At 35.8% G+C, this 14,811-nt stretch overlaps 2 protein-coding genes across 5 annotated transcripts; both read right to left on the reverse strand.

Annotated features, from left to right (window-relative positions):
- Positions 1-262: 262 nt before the first annotated feature.
- LOC120083421 (ethylene-responsive transcription factor 12) lies at positions 263-1,591 on the reverse strand. The gene has a single exon (XM_039039179.1). The coding sequence runs from the start codon at positions 1,493-1,495 to the stop codon at positions 1,022-1,024; it is 474 nt and encodes a 157-aa protein (XP_038895107.1). The 5' UTR covers positions 1,496-1,591; the 3' UTR covers positions 263-1,021.
- A 2,237-nt stretch (positions 1,592-3,828) lies between these two features.
- LOC120083870 (receptor-like protein 4) lies at positions 3,829-13,773 on the reverse strand. Of its 4 annotated transcripts, XM_039039773.1 has the most exons (10): positions 13,480-13,769; positions 11,922-12,977; positions 11,109-11,256; positions 10,867-10,938; positions 10,555-10,626; positions 6,277-6,321; positions 5,245-5,316; positions 5,086-5,163; positions 4,811-4,989; positions 3,829-4,531 (listed from the first exon to the last, which is right to left on the reverse strand). In XM_039039773.1, the coding sequence occupies exons 1-10, from the start codon at positions 13,547-13,549 to the stop codon at positions 4,413-4,415; spliced, it is 1,911 nt and encodes a 636-aa protein (XP_038895701.1). In that variant the 5' UTR covers positions 13,550-13,769; the 3' UTR covers positions 3,829-4,412. The 4 variants fall into 4 exon arrangements, 3 of the variants coding, with proteins under 3 accessions (XP_038895701.1, XP_038895702.1, XP_038895703.1); XM_039039774.1 differs by lacking the exon at positions 6,277-6,321 and having other exon boundaries at positions 13,480-13,767; XR_005483562.1 differs by lacking the exon at positions 3,829-4,531 and having other exon boundaries at positions 4,926-4,989; positions 6,277-6,317; positions 13,480-13,773.
- Between the last annotated feature and the right edge of the window lie 1,038 nt (positions 13,774-14,811).

Here is a 14,811-nt window from a genome sequence, read left to right on the forward strand (position 1 = left end):
ACACAAATTATATACATTCAAACACGAGCTATATATTTATGACTAATTAAAGAAATACAGAAAGGATATTTATAGTTCAATTATTATCTCTAATTAATACAAAAAATAAAAAATAAAAAAAGGAGGATATTTTTCAACAGTATAACAAAAATTGAAAGCTTCGTACGGAAAAGTTAAACCAGTCCCAAACACAGTACGTGAATATTAAATTTAATTAAAAAGTGCAGCAGCCAAAAAATATTTAAGAAAAGAATTAGTCAAATTGGCCAAAACTTGAAGTAAATATATTAATGATTATTGAGAAAAAGAAAATGGTAAACGGCGGGCGTGGGGCCAGTTTAGCCGGAGATTAACAAGGAGTTGGAACAAACGCGCGGAGGAAGGGCGCGTGGAAGAAGAAAGAGAAGGCTAAAAATGGAAGAATAAATGGGGTGCTGAAATTGCCGAAACCGCAAAAGCAGACGTACGAAGCAAAGGAAACCAAGAAAGGAATGCAATTATTATAAAGTGCACACGCTTGCCCTTCCTTTTTCATTCCCTTCCTATACGACGTCGTTTCTTGTTAACTCCTTGACCATTTTTAATTACAATACAAATAATTCACTTTTCATAATGTTTCGCCTCATAAAAACTTAAAACAAAATCTCACGCTTTTGGCGCGTGACTAAAAATACCTCGAAAGAAAACACCCTTATTATTATTATTATTATAAGTCCGATGGAAGCAATATTTTCCGCGGGCGGCGGCCGGCATCATTTTAGGATTTTCGATAAATAATATATAAAAAAGAAAATGTGGAATAGACCAATCAATGTCCACCAAAAACTTGTATTTACATATTTTTTTTAATGTTTTTTTTTTTTTTTTTTTTTTTTTTAAAATCTAGGGGGGGTGAAAAGTGGATACATAAGACTGTTAAAAATAAAAATAAATAAAAGAGAAAGACAAAAAGAAGGAAATGAGAAAGTGATGTCCGTAAAAAACGCCGGTAAAAAGCCGTGGGGTGGTTTTGTTGAATGAATCATAGCCACACCGGGGGAGGTTCATTTAGATCAAAAGGGAGGCCGCGCCGCACGTGACCAATAAACGACGTCGTAGCTGTGGCTGTTGAAGCAGCGCTCGAGTCCAGCAGTACCGGGGAGGCTTCCGCATTGAGATTACACATATCGTTTCTGGCGCCATGGCGGAGGAAATCGCCGAGGAGAAAGCGAGCGGAAGAGGAAGGGGCAGCGGCCGCGGAGGTGACGGTTGGCCAGGGACTGGAGACGTTGAGGTCGAGAGAGAGACCAGGGACGGGAGGAGGGAAGTTGGTTTTAGCTTTGGAGCCGCGGAGGGATCTGGCGGCGCCGTCGTAAGCAAGGGCGGCTTCTTCAGGAGTATCGAAAGTGCCTAACCAGACGCGGGTTTTCTTCCAAGGATCGCGTATTTCAGCGGCGTAACGACCCCATGGCCTCTTACGAACGCCTCTGTAGTGGCCTTCGCGAGTGGAAGCCATGGAAGAATCAAGGAAAGAGGAAAAGAGGGAAAAGAGAGAGAGAGAAGGAAGAAGAAAAGGGGAATTTTGGTTGTGTGAAATTGAGAAGAGGTGGGTGGAGGGGGGGGGGGGGGAAATGAAATGAGTATAGAGAGAAGTTTGAAGTGGAAGGGAAGAGGAGGGACCCACTAAATCACCCGTAATCGTCGGGGTAGACGCGTAAATACACACAAATATTTATATAATAATTTATAAAAAAAAAAAAAAAGATTTTATGATTTAGGGGAATTAGTAAAAATAATAAAAAGAGAAAGGGATTAAGAGAGAAATATAGGGATGGGGCCAGGAAAGAGAAGAGGAGCCGCCGCCTGATTAGACGTGAGGGGGATGACGTAAGCCCTACGAATGGGGGCTGAGCGGCGCCTGCCAAAATATGAGGGGACTGTCAGACAAAAGGCCACACGTGGAGCCTTTACAAGTGGTGTCTCAGTTCTAGGGAACACCCTCCAATTGGGCCGGGCTGGGCCTTCTTTTCTTTCCTATTTTAATCTCCCTCACCCTTTTTCTTTTCTGTCATTTCAATTTTTGGAATTATTCATACACGACGTAGTTTTGTAGAAACCGTAAAAATATGTTGAATCTACTTGGACAGGTAGATGATTGAATCTACATTTAACAGATCAATAAAATCACTACAATTTGATTACCTTATAATAATAGTTCGATATGGATTCTCAAATTTACATACCTCTAATAACCACTAAATATAAACGGTTAATTGTATTTATACATATCATGGTTGGTTATTTAGTGAGCTATTTTTTTTAGTATAACAACTGTAGTAACGAAGGATTGAACCTTTAATCTCTAATCAGTAAGCTCACTTTGATATTCAGTGAGTTCTTATGTAACTCCTTTATTTGTTTGATATCGGACTATTTATAGCAACCTTTCATTTCTAGAAAGTTCATGCAATATTAATTTACACTAAGAGTTAATAAACTACTATGATATTATGTTAATCATTGATTGACCCAAAAATTTAAGTTGATAGGTGAAAATAAATTTAATTTAGTATCTAATAGGTTAATTTATATTAAGTGTTAATAAGTCATAAGATGAAAATTTATGTCGTTTTCTCCAAGTGTAAATCTCTCTCAAGTTTTCCTCTTGCATTTTTGTCTCTTCAATGGTTGATATTGAGATTGGAACTGAAACTATTATTTCTTCTTTGTTTGCTTCAACTATTTAACCACGGTCTAAATTCGTCATTGATCAATATGTTAATCCATATATGTTAAATGACATATTATTAGATTTTTCATCACTCATCAACTTAAGGTTTTAGATTAATTGGCGATTTAAGATTTTCTTCATCAATTTGGATAGTACAAGTCTCATGCTTGTCTCTAATCCACCATGCAAAACTGTTAACCAAAAGTTGTAACAAACTACTCGAATAATATCTCATTTGCACCAGGTAGATGCCTCTTGCCTCGTATTACATACACAACATGCTTTATTAATCTTGTTTTGTTTTGTTTGTTTTTTTTTGTTTTCTTAAGTCATGGCCTTGTGGGTTGTTATATATATATATTTATTTGGGGTCATTTTGTGTGGGGGGGGGCGGGGGGTGGTGTTGTTGGTGAGGGCCTGATAGGTTGTAGAAGAAAAGAAAGAAAAGGGGAGAGTCTGACAATGGCTGAACATGGAGGTCTCAATTTTCACTGGAATAGTAATTTACTTTGAAATGAATATTGTAATTGCGTAGTTACTGCCAATGGGAGGGTTTCTCTGTACTATTTTTTTGGCTGCTTTTATTTCTTTCCAGACAAAAAAGTAAGGTTATATCACCATTTCATGACGTCTCGATTCCCTTTTTTTAAAACTTCCATACAAAAACTTTAAAAAGTTTTTTCTTTTTTTTTTGGTCAGTTAATCAATTTACATGGAGGTTAAATGGTAAAAATGTTTTTGTCCGTAAGCAGTTAAAAACTACTTGTCAGATTGAAGTCCATCTGCTCTTCCCCCCCTTCTGTTTACCTGCATTGGTAATTTCTTTTCTCATAACAAATTAATTTTGACGTGAGACAACATTATTGCGTGAACAAGTGAAGAACACTTTCAGAGCTATTCTAAGAAAAATTCACCCTAAAACAAAACTTTCAAATCCACCATCTAATTATATATTTATATTAAATAAACAAAGATATGTAATCTTCCTCAGCAATTATACAGTCTAGCAGCCAAGGACAATAACAAGGCCAAAAAATATAATATAACTACTCAGAGACGCATTTCTTGAATTAATTTATATAGATCAGAAATAATGTACATAATTGTAAACAATGGACAAAAAGAACATAGCTCAATTGACATTAAGTATATACTATTAATTTCAAGGTTAGAGGTTCAATCCCTCACCTCTAAAAAAAATGCGAACAATATTGGAACAGTAAATCAAATTGCACTCAGTGAGGTATAGGTTCAATTCAACAAGTAAAATGCAAAATTGGGATAATAAAGTTACAATTGGGGACTGGGGAGTTTTAAAAAGAAAGCGGTTTCTCTTCCTCAAACTTTGCTACATAGGAAAGGTTTCTTTTTTCCTTTTTCTTTTTTCTTGGTGGGGTTAGGGGATTAAAATACCCTCTGAGAGTCTGAGATTGAATCCTAGAGAAATCTTTAGTAACTATATTCACTTGTGTATGCAAACACTTTTCACTACTGTTCTACAAAATTCTTTAGCACTCACCTCCCGTCTCCTGTTCAAGTTGTATCAATGTAAAAGAATTAGCTTTCAAGGGAGTTAAAGATCTTTACCATTGTCGATACAATTGGATCCATAACCCCCAATCTTCAGTAAAAATCAGGTGCAGTCACATCAAGGAAGGATCTAGCTTTGACGAGACAAGAAGGCTCAGTTTTAATAGTTGAATCATGAAATCAAGCGTCCATTTTCAGTGGGAGTTCTTGTATGGCCTTGATTGTGATGCATTGTCATTTGGATATCACGAGATAATTGGGTCCTAGCTTTTGCATACGGAGCATCTCTTGCTGTTACAGTGACAATAATGCATAATTAGATTTCAATGACTTAAGCTTCTCATTAGGAATGCCTTTGCTGGTTAGTGATGCAAATCTTGAATGGCATTTCAATAACTTGTTACGGATCTGAGTGCCATATTTAACAGAGATGAGAAAATAAACTTATCGAGTCACCAACTATATCACTATCTAGGAAAAGAACCTATGCATATCATGAGGATATCCCCAACACAAAGAAACAGTGGGGTGTTACTTCTAGATTTACCAGTTCATCAACAAGGTTCTTACCAGCGTTCTGGGTTCGGAGAATATTCTGCCGCCTTTTCCAACAGCAAACCGCAAAAGTAATTATGAGCAAGAATATAATTAAAGCTCCAAATGCAATTCCTATTTTAGCACCAGCAGAAAGGTGTGGTCCACATGCAGGTAGCCCAGGTATACCACAGACACCGGCATTATCAGTAAAGCTGTAATGTGCACGGTTAGAATATCACGTTATCTTGTAAAGTGAACTGTAGTAATTTCATCTGCCACATATAATTAACAATAAAGCAACTACTTACTTGAAGCTGACCCTGTGCAAAAGCCTTGCACCTAAAGCAGCAGGCACTCTCCCGGACAAAGAGTTTCCATTAAGATTCCTGTGAATCAGGAGTAAAAATGAAGTCTTGATTTGATGATCATTAAGTTCAATTTTTTGGAGATAGTCTGAAGTATCTTACAGTACTCGTAATGATGTCAACTGTCCAAAACTTTCAGGAATTGATCCATTGAAGAAATTGTAGGAGAGATCCCTAATAGAGAAAATATATGTCAAACATTGCACTACCACAGTTGTGTAGATCGAGAGACAACAGTCTTAAAAACAATTAACAATAAGCACCTTACTTATTCATCAAAATTATTGTTGTACACTTTTTTGACATTTAAAAAGATTGATCTCCTTATAAATATTGCAGCAAAATTTCATTAGCCAGCTTCATTCCATAGAATAGAGTAGAACAGGATTTCAATTCATAATTCACAACATCACAAAGACGCCATTGATTAGCTTTCCTACATGTTTTCATTATACATTTTTTATTAGATACGATCTCTGTTATAAACGGCTCCATGACACACACTGACAACAGAAGAGAGACTCTCATGGGGAATGATATAGGATTGTTGGGAATTTATTGCAATATATAAATAAAATACGGAATAAACTAAATTATATCTCAAACTCCCATTTCTACAAGTTAGAATCAAATAAGTAATCGATCATAAAATAACACAAATAAAGAGGATAAGGGAAAAAGGAGAACCACACATAAAAATATATTGATTCGCCCTAAACTTGGGACTACGTCCAGTTTTCTGCAACTGTGCAAGTTCTACTATGATAGAGATTGTAAAAAACCCCTCAAACACACGCTACAAATCTCTCCTCAAATAGCCCAATAAGAATTATTTGAATCAAAGTACCACAACTCGATAATGTGAAGTAAACAATAAAAGAAACCCACAAGCCAAGAAGAATACGCAGTGTCCACAAATAAAAAATAACACATTGGAATTTGAAGAATCCTTCTTCAAATTTCCGTCTGCAAAAATAGCCCACGGCCTTCTGCATCTCACGGCACACCTCTGTGCCTCACGGGGCACCTCTGGTGCAATTTTTCTTCATATGCAAACACACACATAGCTAATGTGTTTAGCCACCTTTCCTACCAATGGGCCAAGCCCATTAACATCGAAGAAAAAAATCTCACCCATGTAAGTCTGCTTGAGTATTTCCACCGCCTCTTGATTTCTTCCTTCAATGAAAGCCTCCAAATTAATCAATTAGAATACTTGCTTATAGAGATTAATTATTAGAGAAATGGGCCAACTTCACTTCTGCACTATATCTTTTTAATTTTGATATCTTTATAGATGATCCGTCGCCCCAATTTTTTCTTCTTTAATCATGACTTGCCTATTAAATTAGGAATTACAAACTTGTATCTCACCTTCTATTCTAACCAATTAACAGTAAGAATATGGGTTAAGTAAGACTAAAGAATTGGGCCTCGAGTTTTGTCTCCAAATTTTCTAATAATCTTCCACTTGGAGACAAAACGACAATTTTACCTCCCACTGCAACGAAACTTCAAGACTCAACTCCCACTACAACTGTTATTTCTGATCTTCTTGGTAAACTCCAAGGATCAACAAAAAAACCCTGTAAAATTAACAAAGTAAGAAAACAGGAAACTATCAGAAAAATAACTGTAGCTCATCTGTGCTTGTCCTGAAGTCTGAACAAGCTACGAGGAACTATCCCCCAGACATAAAGAACAGTCACGTACTCCCACGTCAGCTAAGTGGTACCAACTGACATCTTCAACCTTGAACATATGTTCTTAAAGAAGATACATTTTGCAAGTGGCTTGACTCCATTCTTCAAGCTTGCTGCCAAGCTGGAGACTAACTTTAGCAACTGCTTTGGCCTTCCAATCTAATGCCCTCACTTGCATTTGTGACTTCATCAATCCATTAGAATATCTGACAACTGGGAGTTTGTGATAGCCATCAACTTTCTCTCAGGCTTCCCAATTGTTTCTAAATTGATGGATCTTGATCTGACTGATTGAAATTGGCTATCATTATTGCCGGCGCAACTGTACCTCCACACCTGCCATCAGCAGCTTTGATTGGCATCCATCGTCCCTTTGATCATTTGGCAACATCAAATCGACACATGTTTGCAATGTGAAATCTCTGTGGCTAACTGTCACTATTTGGGATCCTGACATGGTTTCTCGTACTTGTTTGTAGGCGCTTCCATAAACTTTGCTCCACTAGTCTCATAGGTGACAAGACTTTCAACATTCATTGATAAACACGTCCTGAGGATAGCAACTGCTTCATCTATGTTCTCCCAATCTTCATCTGACATCCTTTTCAATATCTCTAATATGCAAAATTTTCCCGTTAAATTTTATGATATCCTCGAAACTTTTTTGGCTTTGTTGATCCAATGATTCCTAAACCAACAGCTCTGATACCACTTTTTAGGAATTCATTGCGAGATATAAATAAAATGCGAAACAAATTAAATTATATATCAAACTCCCACTTCCCTAGGTTAGAGCTAAATAACACAAATAAAGAAGATAAAGGAAAAAGGAGAACGACACCGAAAATATACAAGTTCGCCCCAAACTCGGGACTATGTCCAGTCTTCTACAACTGCAAGTTCTACTATGATGAAGATTGCAAAGAAACCTTCAAACTCACGCTACAAATCTCTCCTCAAATAATCCAACACGAACTATTTGAATCCAAATACCACAGCTTGGTTACTTAAAATAAATGATAAGAGAAACCCTCAACCCAGAATATGCACTGCCCACACATAAAAAAAATAACACACTGGACTTTAAAGAAATCTTCTCCAAATTTTCGTCAGGTGTAATTTTCCTCTTCTTGCAAAAATAGCCCACAGCCTTCTGCACCTCACGGCACCTCTGCAATTTTTTCTTTATATGCAGTGTTCTCACCCATGAAAATTATTGGTTACACTGAATTTTGGTGTGAGTAACATGCATTTTTTCTTTTTCTTTTTCTTTTCTTTCTTTTTTTTTTTTTTTAATTTTATTTTAGGGCAAATATCAATTTATATCCCTAAAGTTTGAGTGTTATATCAATTTAAATCCTAAACTAATGATTGTACCAATTTAAACCCTAAACTTTGGAGATTGTATCAATTTAAACCCTGAACTTTTATAAGTGTATCAATTTAAACCTTGAACTTTCATAATTGTATCAACTTAAACCCTCCATTATGTTTTATTTGGATATACTTAAGAATGTTCAGTATTTAAATTGATATATTTATGAAAGTTTAAAATTTAAATTGATACACTAATGAAAGTTTAGGGTTTAAATTGATGTAACTATAAGATTGGAGTTCAAATTGATACAAATCCCAAAGTTTAGGATTTAAATTAATACAATTCCAAAGTTTAAGGTTTAAATTGATATAGTTCTAGTTTAGGGTTTAAATTGATTTAGGGATATAAATTGATGTGTACCTTTATTTTATTATTATTAGTAGTATTATTATTATGAGTGTATAGTTCTGAATTTTTTAAGCTATATCCAGGCACACAATTTACGAACGAGACTTCTTAGCCTTCACAAATGGATAGCCATAACTATAGCTAGCCATGCATATAACTCCTTTCACATTCCTCATACCATCACTAAAATCATGTTGCTTGATCATGTACACCAACGCCAACAAAAATACATGTTTACTCATTTAAATGGTATGACTCCCTATCATGGTCAAGACTTCAACCGAGCAAGGTTATATATCCCTTGCTTTGTAACTCAACAATGAGTCCTTCAATAAAAAAACCGCATCATGAATTTTCAACTCAATTGGAATGTTGGAACATCGACATTAGATGGTATCACTCCTTGACTACCATCAATCAAGGACAACATTCAAGATGAAAAACCTGTCTTCAGAAGCATTCCCATCCCCTGACTTGCGGCCTGATGGGAGAAAATGTAATATCGAAGAGTCCAGCTAAACTTCCTTGGGAGTTCTTGCTTCCGTAGAAATATGTGGAGCTTTATTTTCACTTGATGACTCATCAAACAGAACTCATCATGTGATGACTAAAGACTTGGGGTAGAGTAATTAACACCATGTTCCTCCCATGGCGTATTGTAAGATATCCTTACATTTAAGAAGGTGAGGAGTCAACCACCCTTGTGGGACCCCAAGTTTGCCCCATGATGCCACTAGCATGCTGCCCCGTGCTCACTTGACACCTTTTGTTCATATTGCTTGCTTCTTATAATTTACAGTTCGACGTTCAATTCTAAGGATAGGGACATCCTACACCTATCATGTCACAACGCCTCATCAATGGCCTGCTCTTGGATACCATACCTCAGATAGGTTACAATATGTTACAATATATTTTAAATACTGCTCCATCACTCCATTATAGGTTACAATATATTTTTCTCTTCTTCATGCTGGGAAACTTTTCTCTTGGATACCATACCTCAGATGAATATATTTGAATTCTGCCCATTTAGATAGAAGGTTATCCCTTCCATAGCCTACCTATTCCCTATTAGACTTGACCTATATCTGCTTCACAAAAGCATATTTTGATTTCACGTCTACATATGACGTATCCCATTTGGACTTGGACTAAATATACTCTTGTAATTGCTATACAAGTTGCACTCCACGAGGTATGGCTCCAAGCCAACCATTAGATCTCATGTCGTGGCATATTTCTCAGGATTCCCATTGGAAGAAAATTAGTTCTTCTTGAAGATTTTTAGTTCCCTTTCATATAGCTATTTTACACAAACCACTCTCCATGGTAGTCATGTTGAACCACATCTTCTACACAAGAATCCACTACTCGTCCGCAGCTTTCCCATTACGTTCTGCTCTGACAAAGGTATAACTTCATTTGAAATTCACCACTATGTCCATTGAACAAAGATGACTTAACTGGCATGTACCCTCACACAACTTGATACATGGAGTTGCCCACTCCCTCTACAACAGAGGTTCTTCTAGAAACAACTCACATCACATGATGTGACTTAAGAAACTGAATGTTCTCTCAAACGGTCAACCTGTAAGCACTTCACCATGCACACAACCAACTTGCTGTGATCAACTTTTTCATCTGCATCTCTACTAATACCGACTTGTCAGGATTTCTGGCCCAGTTAGGAAGCATGGTGAACCCTCCACAGTGGGTGTTAAAAGTTCTAAGTTACAACTACTACATGTAACGATTAATATTGAGCTCAAAATAGATCGAACCTATACATTACCTAGTGAATATTCTTGTTACCATGGATTCTAGCTAATCAACTAAGCTATCGTACTAAGCTCAAATTCTAATGTTGCATTGATTCAATTAAATGGCTCTTTCAAAATATGTATCAAGAGTGTAGATTAGATTACAAAAATTAGAAACGTAAAAGAATATCAAGAGAAGTTTATAAGCAACACTCACAAAACTTCTAACTTGGCTATTGTTCCGAGTGAAGCTGGAATGGGCCCATGGATGCTGTTTCCACTTAAATTTCTGGAAAACATATATGAACGGGTAAGTGTATGAAGCAACCAATGGGCATCATATAAAAAAAGTTTTCACTTTCTAAATACTAGGAACAATTTTATCTCATCAGGTCCAAGATTAAGAATCTTCTGTACTAGTTAAAAACCTTTGGAAGGGACCAAATTTTAAATTATTTAACGAAAATCACTCCAGAAAATCTAAACCAATAGAAAATACAAAGATGAAGTGCTTCAAACAATAACTTACATGCTTTGTAGATGACGCAGTTGAGATGTTTCATTTGGCAAGAATCCCATTAGACCTTGGTTGTCAAGACCCCTGGCCATGCAAAGTAGAAGTTAGTGCTTGTAAAAATTCGGAAAAAAAAAAAAAAAAAAAAAACCTATAGAAGCCATCAGCACACAAATTGATTGAAACATTGTCAATGGTTGCATGATAACTAGAAAATTTTCATATTTTTCTTAGAAGGAACAAGATAAGGAAAGTACAGTCCATCAATGACCCATTTGTTTTCAGCTTTATCGTATTGGCAGTCTGCTCCACTCCAAGGATGTTGTTGAGGAACACATGGATCACCATTCCACCCTAAACGAACAGGAAGTGCTAATGCCTTCTTCAGGCTCCGCAAAGCCCTAACTACAGTAATGTGACAAAATCAGTGACAAGTACGTCACCAGGATTTAAAAGACAGAAATGCAATAAATCACATATTGATCTTTCTTTCCTTCTTTCTTTCTTTTTTAGAAAAAAAAAAGAAAAAAAAAGAAACAGAATAGACTGAAAAGATATTAACGCTCAAAATTATAAGGAAACAAAAATAAAGAAGAAAAAGAAAAAACAACAAAAGCACTATAAGCATCCACAACCCAATACAAATCAAAGATCAACCATGAAAGAAAAAGATCCCAATACAAACAAAAATCTTGAAAAGAAAAATAAGAAAAAGACATGGAAAGATAACACCAAGCATCCTTTCAAACCAAAAATCCGGCTGGTAATACTTTGACAGCAAAAATCCACAAGTGATGATGCATAGTCTTCAAAGATGCTCCAAAAAATAATAATAATAAAATAAAATAACTTCAAAGATGCTTGATCAACTCAAAAAGAAGCTGCTGGAAATCAACTTGAAGCAATCTCCTAAAAAAGACAGCCCATGCCAAAGAGAAGCTGCTGGAAATCACATATTCATCTTACGCACTCCATAATTGTGAAAGTTAAAAAAAAAAATCTTTCAATCAGGAATAGGATGGACGAACATGGTACACAAAAAAGAAGCAGGGGAGGCATCAACGGCCTACCTTCATCTGGAGATGTTTTTACTTCAGCTGAAACAACTTCAAATACCTCAATAGCATTGATTATGGCATGACTGCCTTCTTTAGGCTGCAAGGTGATAGTCAAAGTCCTCCCATTGACAGCAACAGTCCTGTTAAGCACAAGAGCAGTATAGTGACCACCAGTGAGTTTCAAAATGTCCACATCTGGGAATGCAACATCGCCATTTATCAAGATGTCAAAAATTCTTTGTCCAACATTTCTGATTGAACTATCAATCTCAGCGAAGTGAAACCATATCGAGTAGTTTCTATTGGGATCCACATCCATTACATATGTCAATTCAGGTTGACTATTGGTGCTTACAAGTGCAGACCGATATAGAGCTTCTGGGTAAAAGTTTGGCGAAATTGAAGCTTGTTTGATGTTGGTTTCGACAGAGATGGTACGATCAGACTGCTGACCAAAAGTTTTAATAGGACTCCAAAATCTATCCCCACCCCAGTGGTTCCCATTACTATCTGCATCAAAGTTGGGCTTTCCAGCACCACAGCTCAGTCTTGTAGCCGTCCTAAGGATCACTCCTTCCCCCCAATTGGGTCCAAAATAATATGATTTCTCGTCAACTTGAAGGATTTCAATCGCAAGAATAGCTGGATCTCCATGACCTGTGCTATGAAAGCAGAGAGAGGCAGAGCCATCCCTTAAAAATACAAGGGCTTCAGCAAAAGTTTGTTCATCGTTGTTGCTCCACCCCGATTTAAGAGAACAAAATTGTGTGCCTTCAACAGAAACGTCGAATAGTGGTTCAGTGTCAAAATTAGGTTGGTTAACAAGTCCAAAGAAGATCCTCACAGAGTAGTGTCCCTTTGGCACTCTGTTGATAATGTAGCAATTTTGAGGACCCGTATACAAGGGGAAATAGCGGAGGGTTTTAAGAGGAGGAGAAATGTAACTCGGGCGTGTTGCATTAGCTGGTATCCCTCCTGTATATGCAAAGTCCTTGAACCATGGTGTATTAGTTGGAGGTGTGTGAACGTCATTCCGAGCTCCACAACTTATGCGCATAGCAAATGGTTCTACAATAGTAGGACACATGAAATAATATCAATCAAACAATGAGCATGAGATGAATGTCTTCGTTTTAATTAGTCTTTCTTTGCAGAAATGAAGTAATTTAACTCAGATTCTATTAGACATAGAACATCCTGCTTCTCCTAGCTTATTTATTATTTGCAACCTTCTCTATTCCTAAAAATGGTAGCAATCGTGAAAGCAACATCATCAAACAACGTAACAAATTAAAGATGCCATTTACAATTATCATTGAATTCAAAGGCACATAAGTCAATTCACACTCAAAGCAAAAAAATCTAAACAGTGTTCGCAACTTAGAGATCTAGTCGCCGATGAGTCCAGTCCAACTCAAATTGTATGCCTCTAGACTCAAATTCAGAGCAATTGAATTAACATGAAGTAGTGAGAATTTGAATCCTAATTCAATACAGCAATAAAAAGAGGAGATTCAAACGAAGAAACCGGCAATGAGAGAGAGAGAGAGGAATAGTAGCGGAAGCTCACGAGGGCGAGCTGAGGAAAGAGAGAAAACGAAGCAGTTAATTAGAAGCCATAGAAGTATAAATCTGAGCATCTTTGGCAGCTGCGATGAATCCTTGAAATCGCCTTTTTACACTGATTGATAAATCAGAACTTCATTTCAACAACGTTCTCGACCATTGATCTCTTCTTCTTCTTCTTCTTCTTCTCTTCTTCCTCTTCTTCTTCTTCTTAGCTTTGAGGAAAGAGTGAGCTCGGACGTGTACGCGGCTTATCTTTTACAGGTGGGAATTGATTATGCCTTTATTTGGTTGACCCGTGAAATAAGGCTCTAATAATGTGCTCCCAACCTTATCAATGCTCATGCGGCCTCACTACACTACTACTAGTTGCCTTATTAATTGCCTATAATTTTAAAATTATTTTGGTTGGTTTAGAATTTACAATTTTAGTCTTAATTGGGTAGATTTTGGTTATGTATTGTATTCCCAACTTTAGTTAAAGTTTGGATTTTGATTAAAGTATATGAACCAAAATGAATATTTAACAAATATAAGGATCAAAATAAACTAAAATCAAAATAGTATTAAAATCCTTAAACTTTTAAGTTTTTGTCTATTTACTTTTTAAACTTTAAGTATAGTTGATACCTTTCTTTGAACTCTTTTTTTAAAAAGAGTTTTTAAAAAATTATTAGACATGAAATCAAAACCTCATACGTTTATTAAATATATATTCAATTTTATATATAATAAATTTGTTACTTTTTAACAATTTCAAATATATTAGGAGCTTATTAGATAAATGATGATGATGATAATAATAAGAAGGTCCCGTTTAATTACCATCTCATGGTTTGTTTTTCGTTTTTGAAAAATTAAATCTATTTTTTCTCATGTTCTTGTGGTTATTTACATAATTTTAAAGTAAAATAGTTGAATTATTAGTCAAATTCTAAAAAACAATAAAGTTTTTTTGTTTTTCTAATTTGACTTGGCTTTTTGAAACAATATTGAAAAGTAGATAATAAAGTAAAAAAATTAAAACGGAATGAGTGTTTATATGTTTAATTTTCAAAGATTAAAAACAAAAAGAAAAATTAAAAGGGTAGAAGTCTATCAACAATAAAATATATTACTCATATATTTGATTATATTGGAAATTTTGAGAAAATGTTACTATACCCTCCGTTATTAATTTTAAAAGAGTTGTCCACTACTCATAATCAAATTGTTAAAAAGAGCTAAAAGTTAAGGACCAAACAAACCCTTCTTAAAGTCGAGATATAAATTTAATGAACGTTGACGGATGTGCGATATATGGAACGTAGCGTGTGCAACACCGGAGAGGAATGAA

The sequence above is a fragment of the Benincasa hispida genome, chromosome 8 (genome assembly GCF_009727055.1).
Source record: "Benincasa hispida cultivar B227 chromosome 8, ASM972705v1, whole genome shotgun sequence".
NCBI classification, from domain to species: Eukaryota; Viridiplantae; Streptophyta; class Magnoliopsida; order Cucurbitales; family Cucurbitaceae; genus Benincasa; species Benincasa hispida.